The sequence below is a fragment of the Cucurbita maxima genome, unplaced genomic scaffold (assembly GCF_002738345.1).
Source record: "Cucurbita maxima cultivar Rimu unplaced genomic scaffold, Cmax_1.0 Cma_Scf00018, whole genome shotgun sequence".
In the NCBI taxonomy this organism is placed as follows: Eukaryota; Viridiplantae; Streptophyta; class Magnoliopsida; order Cucurbitales; family Cucurbitaceae; genus Cucurbita; species Cucurbita maxima.
This window is the reverse complement of record NW_019272034.1, coordinates 2,843,931-2,856,098: the sequence shown is the minus strand read 5'-3', so window position 1 is coordinate 2,856,098 and position 12,168 is coordinate 2,843,931. Positions and strand designations below refer to the sequence as shown.

Here is a 12,168-nt window from a genome sequence, read left to right as displayed (position 1 = left end):
GTATTCCTTTAATTTTAATATCAATTTAGTTCATCTCATATATACTTAAATTAAAACTTATTTTATTAAAATTTAATATAAATTAAAAAAATTAAACAAAAATCTACCCACTGAGCCCACTGGTTTTTTTTTTTTTTTTTTTTAATTTTTTTTAATTTTTATTATTTTTTATTATTTTTTTATTTTTTTAACAAAAATCTCAGCCCACTTGGAAAACCGTAGCTGATCCACTTCACTTCTTCGTCTTCTTTTTCCCGCCCTGTCCTCCTCCATTTCTGCAGCCTCCTTCCTCCCAGGGGTTTTGCACTGATTTTCTACTCCATTGTTGCTACAGGTATTGTCCCAATCTTTATCTATATCTTTCTTTTTACTCGGACATTACTAGTTAGAACTTGTTTAGTGAAACAATCGTAGCAACGGAAGTAAACAGCCTTACGGAAAATTGAGACCTGGTGTGTGTTCAACTGTTCTGATTCGAACATGAATTAATAATCCAATTCTCTTTTGGTTTTTAGCTTGATTGATTGATTGACCTGACAAATTCAACCTTAATTATATTTGTATATTTGTCGATTATAATTGGGAGAAGACGATAATTTATTTTTATTTTTTTTTAAATTGAAATTCTCTCCATCAATTACCGTTCAATAGTTAATGGTATTTTGAATTTATGGAAATAAGGGCATGAATCGATTGGAATATGAACCAATCACTCTGGGAAGTTCAAACCTGTTTTAAATCCAAAGGTAAATGAACCAATCAGGATTTTCTATGAATGTGGATTGTTTTTCTTCCGTAATGAAAAATTAAACTACTTCGTTTCAGAAATTAAGATAAAAGGATACACTAATTACATTGAAGTGGGTAAACTCTGCATAAAAAGTATCTCCCACATTGTTCAATTGTGTATATATTTCTTTGGAGAATGAATTACGGTCTCCCCTATTTCCCTCTCATCTTCCTTTATACCTTTTTCTCTCTGTCTTATTATTTAATACAAATTCTCCTAAATTTGAAGTTGGAGGACCAAATAGGTATATATTATAGATATACATATACATTTAGCTTAAAGAAGATAATATTTGACAACGGTGGATCATCTTATTATTATTTTATATTTTCAGAATTCAAGTATTTATTCTTCTCTGTTCTTATACTTTTAGGCCTATGTTGTTATCCGTATTTCATCTCATTCTCAACGATATGATTTACAGGGCAAACACACTCTATCTCTCGTTGGTTTAATAATTTATCAGTCTCTCACTGGCTTTTTCTCATTCCTTGAAGAGGTTTTTACCATCTTCCACAAATCCGCATTCTGTTCGGAATATAAGGTACAGACATGACTTTAGTTTCCCTTCATCCCTCCCTTTGAAGTTTCCCCGTTTGACGTTAAATCTGGGTGTTTGAAAAGGTTTTGTTCTAGTACTACTTCGTGTGTGTGTGTGTTTTATTTTCTTTTCTATATTTTGGGGGTGGGAGGGATTTATGTTGTTGAATGTTAAATGTCAAGGGAATGACCCAGTTCATGAATTGAAATTTATTGTTCAATAGCCACCTAGACCAATTGCTTCATTTAGGTATTCGGTTCACTTCCAGTCCTGTTTTGCTTTCTGAGTATGAAATCAAATAATAATATATTTTTTTATGTGGGAGATTTTTTTTTTCAAGATTAAATGCTGTTTTTGCTGGCTAAAACAATCTTGGATTAGATACAGTTTCTACTTTTCTATGGGATTGTGTTATGTAGTCTTTTGAAGTATAATTTGATGTTTGGTCATCATAATTTGTAGGGATATCAAGTTTGATTTTGTAGTCTATTGTGGTACAGGGTGACTTTTTAGGCTAGGCTTCAAGTGCACCTCCAAGATTTACTTTCTTTGTGGTCATGAAGGGCCATGTAAATAATATGGGGCATAGAGGGAATGAGTTCTAGCCATGGTGACTATCTACTTAGGATTTAATATCCTGCAAATTACCTTGGCAACCTAATATTGTAGGACGAGGCGGTTGTCCCCATGAGAATGGTCAACGTGCGCAAGCTAACCCGGACACTCATGGATATTAAAAAAAAAAAAAAAAAAAAAAAAAAAACTTCATATTCACTTCAAAGAATTACTTTCTTTGTATCTTGGGAAGTTGTACCTATTTTAGTTTTAAATCTAAATAAGTAGAGTAAATTACACTTTTGGTGCAAGAGTTTTCACCTGTGTCTAATTGGTCTTTTGGCTAAAACTCAAGAATCAAATGTGGAATTTAGCCTCAATAATTATAATGGTTGAAAGCGGCATTGATTAGAGTGATGGTTTGGAAGCAAAGACCCCTTAATCTTTGGAAAATTAATTTCTTTTTAAGTGATACCTCTTATTTATATATTCCTATATCTGTTAACTATAGTCCCTTAAATTAAGATTAAAGTTAAATTAACTTTTCCGCCCCTCTTTAAATTCTTATATGCTTCTTGTCTGTCATTCTTCTAAATGGGAGTGGGTTTTGAAATATGTGTATACGTACAATATGCAGTCTTAAATGATGCGTGGAAGTTAGTTATAATTATTTTTTGTTTGCTTTAAGTTTTTAGAGTGCTTCCTATGCTGTCATCTTATGATGTTGTTGATGCCTGCAGATTTTTCTGTCTTACTGACATGACATCCGAGTGTGGGAAAAGCTTCGCTAGGAGGGACAGTCTCCGAGAAATTGAATCAAAGGTTCGAGTTTTGTGGGAAGAGAATGATGTTTTCAGGGCTGAGGCGTGTGAAACACCTCCTAAAGAGGGAGAGAAGTTCTTTGGAAACTTTCCTTTTCCTTATATGAATGGATTTTTGCATCTTGGCCATGCTTTCTCCCTTTCAAAATTGGAGTTTGCTGCAGCATATCACAGGTTAAGAGGTGCAAATGTCCTATTACCATTTGGTTTCCACTGCACAGGAATGCCTATCAAGGCCTCTGCTGATAAGCTTGCTAGGGAAATCAAACAGTTTGGTGATCCACCTGTCTTCCCTAGTCAAATAGAAGAGGAAGAAAACTTGAAAGCAGAATCCGAGGATGCAAATGAAAGTAATCCAACACTACCTGACAAATTCAAGGGCAAGAAGTCTAAGGCAGTTTCAAAGTCAAGTGGGCAGATGTACCAGTGGGAAATAATGCGCAGTTTTGGTCTGTCTGATAGTGAGATATCCAAGTTTCAAAATCCTTATAACTGGTTGACGTTCTTTCCTCCTTTAGCTATGGAGGACCTTAAAGCTTTTGGTTTAGGTTGTGATTGGAGACGATCTTTTATTACCACCGATATGAATCCATTTTTTGATTCATTTGTACAATGGCAGATGCGGAAGTTGAAATCCATGGGGAAAATTGTGAAAGATGTCAGATATACCATATATTCACCCTTAGATGGCCAACCCTGTGCCGATCATGATAGGGCATCTGGTGAAGGGGTTCAACCACAGGATTACACACTGATTAAGATGGAGGTTGTGCCACCTTTTCCTCCTAAAATGAGTGTGTTGGAGGGTAGAAAAGTGTACTTAGCTGCTGCAACATTGAGACCTGAGACCATGTATGGTCAAACAAATGCTTGGGTACTGCCTGAGGGTAAATATGGAGCATTTGAAATTAATGATACTGATGTATATATTATTACTGAAAGAGCCGCCCTTAACTTAGCCTATCAGAAATTTTCTAGAGTTCCTGAAAAACCCACTTGCCTGATTCAGCTGACTGGTAATGATTTGATAGGACTCCCATTGAAATCCCCTCTAGCCTTTAATGAGATCATTTATGCTCTTCCCATGCTTACAATTCTCACGGATAAGGGAACTGGTATCGTGACCAGTGTACCTAGTGATGCTCCTGATGATTATATGGCAATGCATGATTTAAAATCAAAACCAGCTCTTAGGGCCAAATATGGTGTTAAAGATGAATGGGTGCTTCCCTATGACATTGTTCCCATTATTAATATCCCAGAATTTGGAGATAGGGCTGCTGAAAAAGTTTGCGTGGATCTAAAAATTAAAAGTCAGAATGAAAAGGACAAGCTTGCTGAAGCTAAAAGATTGACATATTTGAAAGGATTTACTGATGGAACACTAATTGTTGGTGAATTTTCTGGGAGGAAAGTGCAGGAAGCAAAGCCTATGATTCGGAGCAAGCTAATTGAAACTGGTCAAGCTATCCCATACAGTGAACCTGAGAAGCGTGTTATCTCCCGGTCTGGAGATGAGTGCATTGTAGCTCTTACAGATCAATGGTGACTATCTCTAACTAACTCATTAGTTGATGACTAAGCATATCATGATTGACCTAATAGTATTCTAATGGTGTTTCGAACAGGTACATCACATATGGGGAATCAGAATGGAAGAAGTTGGCTGAAGATTGCTTGGCCAACATGAATCTGTTTTCTGATGAGACAAGGCATGGGTTTCAGCACACACTTAGTTGGCTTAACCAGTGGGCATGCTCACGTAGTTTTGGCCTTGGAACGCGTATTCCATGGGATGAACAATTTCTAGTTGAATCCTTATCTGATTCCACCATTTACATGGCTTACTACACCATTGCTCATTTGTTGCATAGTGGGGACTTGTATGGATCAGGAGCCTCTGCAATAAAACCCGAGCAGATGACTGATGAAGTGTGGGATTTTGTCTTTTTTGGTGCTGCTGAACCAAAATCAACTGGTATCTCACGTTCAATTCTTAATAAGATGAAACAAGAGTTTGAGTATTGGTATCCATTTGATCTTCGGGTTTCTGGAAAAGATCTTATTCAGAATCATTTGACATTCTGTATTTATAATCATACTGCAATTATGCCAGAGCACCATTGGCCACGAGGATTCAGATGCAATGGGCACATCATGCTTAATTCTGAAAAGATGTCCAAATCTACTGGGAATTTTAGAACTCTGCGTCAGGCAATTGAAGAGTTTTCTGCTGACGCCACACGATTCTCATTGGCTGATGCTGGTGATGGTGTTGATGATGCAAATTTTGTTTTTGAGACTGCAAATGCTGCAATATTACGTTTGACTAAAGAAATTGCATGGATGGAAGACATTCTACAGGCTGATTCTTCTTCCTTCCTTAGAACAGGCCCTCCGTCGACCTATGCTGATCGTGTCTTTGAAAATGAAATGAATATTGCAGTTAAAACGACCGAGCAAAATTACAAAAATTACATGTTTAGAGAAGCTCTGAAGTCTGGTTTTTATGATCTCCAAGCAGCTAGGGACGAGTACAGGTTTTCATGTGGGGCTGGAGGCATGAATCGCGATTTGGTTTTCCGCTTTATGGATGTCCAGACACGACTTATCACTCCTATTTGTCCACACTATGCAGAATATGTTTGGAGGGAAATGTTGAAGAAGGAAGGATTTGTTGTTAATGCTGGCTGGCCTTCGGCTGGTTATCCTGATTTAACTCTCAAAAGTGCAAACAAATACCTGCAAGACTCGATAGTTTTGATGAGAAAGCTTCTTCAAAAACAACTTTTAGGATCTAAAAAAGGCAACAAGAAGGGTGCTCCCGTCACATACGTGATTGAGGACAAAAAATTAACTGGCTTGATATATGTGAATGAGCAATTTGATGGATGGAAAGCCGAATGCCTGAGGATACTCCAATGTAAATTTGACTCGACTAAACGTACATTTGCACCAGATAGTGAAATAATGGAGGCACTACAGAAGAGTTCAGTTGGTCAGGCATCAGATTTTAGACAAACACAGAAATTGTGTATGCCATTTTTGAGGTTTAAGAAGGACGAGGTCGCTGCACTCGGGGTTCATGCCTTGGACTTGAAGCTTCCTTTTGGGGAGATCGAGGTCCTTAAAGAGAACTTGGAGTTGATTAAGAGGCAAATAGGTTTGGAAGAGGTGGAGGTTTTGTGTGCGTCTGATACAGATGCTATTGCGAAATCTGGAGCTCTGGCTTCATTATTGAAGCAGAATCCTCCATCCCCAGGGAATCCTACTGCTATTTTCTTGACAAGTTAGACAAAAACATTCCAGGCGTTTTTGGTGAGTGTTGTCTTTCTGACTATGCTTGCTACTTTTGTTTGAATCTATACATTTTTTTATTTAATTCTAAACTTCCCATCTTATAAAGAGAGAATTTCTTTTGGACAAAAAGAAAAACATTTTTTAATTTCAAAAAACATAATTATGAACTTGATTATAGCTGCATACCAAATTATAATTATGAAGATAGGTCCAACTAGTTGTGACCCCAATGATTTGTTACTTTAGTGAACATAATTTATAGTTTCTTGCAGCATCCTGTTTATGTCAAAGTATGGGATTCATGGTTTTCTGTTTAAATTCTAAAACGCGTGCTCGTTACTCGAACTCATCCTTCTCTCATCAGCAATGTTCCTCGTATGGCTTCGAGTTTGAGCATGTTTTAGTTTTGCTGCCATGAAAAAACTGCTAATTTTGATTAGGTCTAACTCGTGCTTGTAGGTGTTGTTTTTTGTATTTATCAGCTTGAAATCATTCTTTTAGATTGGAACTTGTTCTTGTAACTCATTGTGGATGTTTTGGTTGGTCGGATTGTTATATATATATATATACACACACATACATGTTCTTGTATATTCTTTATTTTTGTTCAATAAAAAAGAAAAATCAGTTAATGTTCATCCGAGAAAAATCATGTCGGAGATGAAGTTCAGATGATGAAAAGTTGATCATCTTTCCTCTTTATTTCAACGAGCTTCCTATTGTTGATCTCTCCTTACCAGCTTACAAATTACTTATTATTATTATTTATTATGTTAATGATTATTAAAATGACTTTCATTGTTTAATAATAAGTTCCAAAAAATTATTAATGAAAGACTGATATTAAATATCGGATTCTTTCTTCAACAATTTCTGATCTCTAGTGAACCTCTCAATAGGATTCGAACTCATATGAAGTTCTAACTATCAGTCGAACGAATGGATCTTGTACGATTCTCGAGCAATTCTTCGATTTTTTCCGGAAGTGGATGATTATTCATCTGCTTCTCACGTTCCGTGAATAGTTGGGACATTGAGGAATATTCAAAAAAACATTTAGGGAATCGGTCTGATTCTATCTCTATTCGGGTGAAAACTAGTATATTCTTAAAAAAATGCATTAAAGTTCATTAGAATATGTTTACTATCGAGTTATTGTTATTGTTCTATTAAGTCGATAAAAATCATTCGATCAACTAAAAATAAAAGGTATTAATTTACAAAACTCAACAAAATAGAAATAAAAAATTAAATTCAAATTTTAGGATAATATAAAATAAATAAAAAACGTAGAAAAGATTTGAACTAATTTATAATAATAAAAATGGTTATAGTTATTTTATTTTTAAAAAAAGTTTAAACATAAAACTGAAAAGAAAAAATAATAATAATACAAAACAAAAAATGTAATCTTATTTGGAACTTTATAAATTACCGTTTCTTACAAATCTAGAAAGTCCTCCATCCGCGAGACGCATCCATCCAACCTCTAACTCACAATCCATGTGAAATCGGACGGCTACGAAAACAAAATCCTTTAGGTACACGGATCGCCATCCAACGGCCATCCTTTCATCTCATTCTACTATATATCTAACCACTCTTGTCATTAGATTCTCACAATAACAGGATTTGAGTCTTTTTCATCAGAAATTTCTCAAAACTTTCAAATCCTTAGAGGAAGCGGGAAAAGCAACAATGTCCGGCAGAGGCAAGGGAGGGAAGGGCCTTGGAAAAGGTGGAGCAAAGAGGCACCGTAAGGTTCTGAGGGACAACATCCAAGGAATCACGAAGCCGGCGATTCGGCGGTTGGCCAGACGAGGCGGCGTAAAGCGAATCAGTGGCTTGATCTACGAAGAAACTCGCGGCGTTCTTAAGATCTTCCTCGAGAATGTCATCCGCGACGCCGTGACCTACACTGAGCACGCTCGCCGGAAGACCGTCACCGCTATGGATGTTGTGTACGCTCTCAAGAGGCAAGGTCGTACTCTCTACGGCTTTGGAGGTTAGGTATTTTAGAACCTAGGGTTTAGATTTGGGGGATTTTATGGTCATGGTGGACTGTATGTGGAAACTTTGTGCTGGTTCTGGATAGAAATTGTACAATATTGTTAGTTTTGTGTGTTTGTTTCAATCAGTACTGTGCTAATCGTATCTCTCGTTTGACGACAAATTCTGAATTTGATTAGCTGCTTTTGCTTAATTCGAACCTGGTTTTCGATTCTAAGTTCACGATGTGTCTGATAGTCTCGAGTGGTGTAATGGATTCATTTCTGATGCAATTTCTAGCAACAATCTTCCAATGAAATTGAAAAATGCCTTGTTCTGATTTTTGCTTTGTTATACAAATTTATTTAAATCTTCAAATGTTTACCACAAAAGTAGAATAATGTATGTCTCAAGAGAATTTGTTCATTCTATAAGCACTCACATCAGGAAGTGAGCAATACAAATCTACGTAACATTAACTCCCACAAATGCATTCTTCACAGCACTCTCAAACCATAACTAAACAGATCATGTCAAACTTGGCTCAACAAAATACCATGGAAAAAGAAAAAAAATGAAGCCTATGAAGCTAATTCCTCATTTACTTCAAAACAACACAACTTTCTCATTTACGAGTGTGTACCTTAACCAATCGAGCTAGCTAAATCACCTATAGTTTGAACTTCTGCTATTGTTTCTGTTGAATTACCTATCTGGGTTGGGTTGGTATTAGTGTCGTTTACGATGCACTCGACGTTCTAGGAAATTGCCCTGGTCTTGTGATCATCTGTGTTTGATGTTGCTCCAATGAAGCTTGCCATCTTCTTCTCCATTTGATAAACTCAACTAGAATTGAAGTACCACTCATCACGATTCCAAACCCGGTAAAAGTTGCAAGAAGAATAGATAGAACTGGTTGGATGGCAACCTATGAGAACAGATACCACCAGCTTTAAAACATCTTTAATGGCATATAAAAGATTCATGTGCAGAGTTCTCACCAACGAGTAAAAGATATGTGCGAAGAGGACGACGAGTGCGAACTGACACGAGGCGTACACCCACACAAATCTTCTCTTCACTGAAATCACATTCCATAATAGAATCATAATCAAGTTATGCCAACAAGTTCCAAACCGAAAACGATGAACACTAATAGCTGCAAAATGACAACCTTGATGGTTGTCGAGCGCCGAACCGAACAAAATGAGAAGATTAGATATAGGTTATGCAACATTATTAGCTTGCCTACCCATAGTTGACGAGGTCATGGATGAGAGCAGTCCAAGTACGCATGAAAAAGGCAGAGATATCGCGATTGCGCCGCTACCCATCTTACCGACCTGATAAACAGCAACGTATTTTTCAAGGGAATGTGCTAAGAACTCAATGTACAAACTGTAGAAATGAAAAATCTACCAGAAGTTGCTCGAGAAAACAGAAATAGGCAAGCATGCTAACGATGACGAGCACGGGAACTTCTTGCCACACCCTGAAAAGATTTGCATATTCAAGTATTTGCAAATGGAGTTTCAAAGCTTCAAGTGACAAAACAAGAACCTGTATCCATGAACATCTTCGTGCAGAGCTCTGATCGTTCCGGTGTTTCGAGCTCGAATACTTTGGATCCGTAACAGAGTAACGGGTAAGTTTCGGACCTCTTCCTTGCAAATATCACATGTCTTGTTGCCCTTGATGCTAAACCATTTAATGGCACAGTCCTTATGAGCCAAAGCAAGCTCACCTTTGCAGCAGCATTCCATCTTTAGCGTCTCGCCGCCTTCACAGAGCTCCACCATACAGATTCTGCAAACAGCCTCTTCTTCAGGTATATCTTCGCCATTATTTTCTTCTTCTGGACCATCAAATTAATTTTCAAGATGAACTTTTCCCCTAATATCAGTATGAAAAAGTACCAAAAGATGTAAATTTTCAGTATTTGATGTTCTTTCATTGAATCATACCAGCTTCCTCTATTGCTGTATTTAGCTTCCCACTTCCTCCCTTCACAAGTGGTGTTGAAGGAATTACACGGAAAAACGAATCCATCTTCGTCAAGGTTCTCTCTTTATCGTTCACGGGGACTGAAAGAGAGCGACATATTGATCGTTGTGCTTCTTTTCCCTGCACAAAACACAAATATTGGATCAATTTCCACAATTTGGGAACCACGACTCTTCACAATGGTATGATATTGTCCACTTTGAGCATAAGCTCACGTGGCTTTGCTTTTGGTTTGGTCTCCCCCAAAGTACTCCTTACTTATAATCCCATGATCAACTCCTTAATTAGCCAAACGCGAGACTCCTCTCCCAACAAATCTCAACAATTCTCCTCTCGAAGGAAGTACACCATAGAGTCTCCCCTAAGGCCTATGAGGCCCTCGAACAACCTCCCCTTAATAAAAACTCGACTCCTTTGGAGCTCACAAACAAAATACACCCTTTGTTCGATATTTGAATCACTTTTGACTACACTTTCGAGGTTCGCAACTTCTTAGTTCGACATTTGAGGATTCTATTGACATGACTTAGTTAAGGGCATGACTCTAGACCATGTTATCGACAATGGTATGATATTGTCCACTTTGAGTATAAACTCTCATACCAATCAAAATATATTCCTTATAAACCCGTGATTAACCCGTTAATTAACCAATCCGAGACTCCTCGACTTACAATTGGGTTCGTAGCGCCTCTACTTCCTCCATGTGCCGATTCGGGATTCAAGTGAACGACGGGAGTAACAGGCAATGATGAAGTCCTCTTTATCCTGGGAGTAAACATTTTCGTGAGAGACAAGGACCTAGCTATGGAAGGCTTCTCTTGAGCCCCATGGGATGAACCTTCAAGGCCAAGGTTAGCAACCTTCTCAATGTCTGAAGAGCTTCTATGGATGAAGCTTAGCTTAGGAAACAGACTTCTTATAGATGATTTGCCTCTTGATGAAGGCGGACCAGGTGACCCAGATCCATTAATTCTCACATCAGAAGGGCTTGGTGTCAACAGGAAATTCACTTTCCTAGGAGTTTGAGGCATCTTTATAGCATGAAATTCTGGAGGGGATGATACGGGCGTTTGAGACGGTATCTCCAGCACAAGATTCGGCTTCTTCCATTGATGAACAAGCTTTTTCTCCTCAGTAATCGCCGCTGTGCCTTCATCCTGGAAGAACAAATAAGAACATGATCGAGCAGTTCAAAGAAGAACAGAATGAAATCAGAAACAGGGTATTGTTCCAAATTCTCTCTGTTCTAAGTTATCATGATTCATCATTCAATCCTCTTGAAAACACGACGAAAATTCCTGAAAATTACTCAGAAAAGAACGAAGAAAGAGGGAAATAAACATCATCAAACCTTTTCGAGAGGAATTGAAATGGTTCCATCACGTGAACCCACTTCACTCCCTTCAGCAACAAGCTTATCCCTGTTTTCCATTAGCTTATAATCCACAAAAGGGATGAACCCAGAATTCAAAACCAGCTAAAAACCACGAAGAACATGCAAATTGGTGCAGATTTGCACAGAAAAGAGGGGGAAAAAGAGAAGCAGGGGAGTGAGTTAAAACTCTGAGAAGGGGAAAATTGAAATGAAATGTATCGAGAAAAGGATGAAAGGGGAAGTCCCAACGGTGCATTTATTGCAGAAGGTGTAGGGAAAACATGGCCTACTGACGCCACTGCCACTCTTCTAACAGCTCGCTCGCGCTCAGACCATAACCGCTCAGCCTTCTCTTAAGCGAATCAGATTCAAACACACGCAGAGGCACTTTTAAAGCTTAAAGTATTACCCTTCAAATTCACGAGATTTTAAGTGGTCTTTAAAGAGACTGTTACTCATTGCTATGCTTTGTTTTAGTTTTTTAAAGCTAATATGTTGTCTTCTTCAATTAAAGTTTCGTTTTTTCTTGGTTTGTGTGTAGTAAAGTTTTGGGGGTCTACAATTTTAATCTCGTATTTACCCAATCTTTCGTTTATTTTCGATTAACAGGTCAAATGTTCATATTCTCATGGTCTTTGAATCTATGATGTTTTATTAGAAATACATGTAAATTCGTTGAGTTTTGCTCATTGGAATAAAAATTTATTAGAATATTGAGTGAAAGTTGATATGATAGTGATCTTGAACAATACATCGATGGCTACGAAAATTAGCATATTTTTTTTTTTTT

General features: G+C 37.4%; 3 protein-coding genes across 4 annotated transcripts; 2 read left to right on the top strand and 1 right to left on the bottom strand.

Annotated features, from left to right (window-relative positions):
- The first annotated feature begins 204 nt into the window (after positions 1-204).
- On the top strand, positions 205-6,598 carry LOC111493448 (leucine--tRNA ligase, cytoplasmic-like). The gene is made up of 4 exons (XM_023143171.1): positions 205-334; positions 1,215-1,334; positions 2,627-4,252; positions 4,336-6,598. Exons 3-4 carry the CDS (start codon positions 2,646-2,648, stop codon positions 5,999-6,001), a joined length of 3,273 nt encoding a protein of 1,090 aa, XP_022998939.1. The 5' UTR covers positions 205-334; positions 1,215-1,334; positions 2,627-2,645; the 3' UTR covers positions 6,002-6,598.
- A 1,012-nt stretch (positions 6,599-7,610) lies between these two features.
- On the top strand, positions 7,611-8,299 carry LOC111492827 (histone H4). Its single transcript, XM_023142304.1, has one exon. It carries the CDS (start codon positions 7,706-7,708, stop codon positions 8,015-8,017), a length of 312 nt encoding a protein of 103 aa, XP_022998072.1. The 5' UTR covers positions 7,611-7,705; the 3' UTR covers positions 8,018-8,299.
- Positions 8,300-8,399: 100 nt separating this feature from the next.
- LOC111492826 lies at positions 8,400-11,747 on the bottom strand. Of its 2 annotated transcripts, none has more exons than XM_023142303.1 (8): positions 11,355-11,747; positions 10,675-11,160; positions 9,961-10,120; positions 9,557-9,848; positions 9,416-9,488; positions 9,249-9,339; positions 8,998-9,077; positions 8,400-8,924 (listed from the first exon to the last, which is right to left on the bottom strand). In XM_023142303.1, exons 1-8 carry the CDS (start codon positions 11,433-11,435, stop codon positions 8,736-8,738), a joined length of 1,452 nt encoding a protein of 483 aa, XP_022998071.1. In that variant the 5' UTR covers positions 11,436-11,747; the 3' UTR covers positions 8,400-8,735. The 2 variants fall into 2 exon arrangements, with proteins under 2 accessions (XP_022998071.1, XP_022998069.1); XM_023142301.1 differs by having other exon boundaries at positions 9,557-9,851; positions 11,355-11,745.
- Positions 11,748-12,168: the final 421 nt, after the last annotated feature.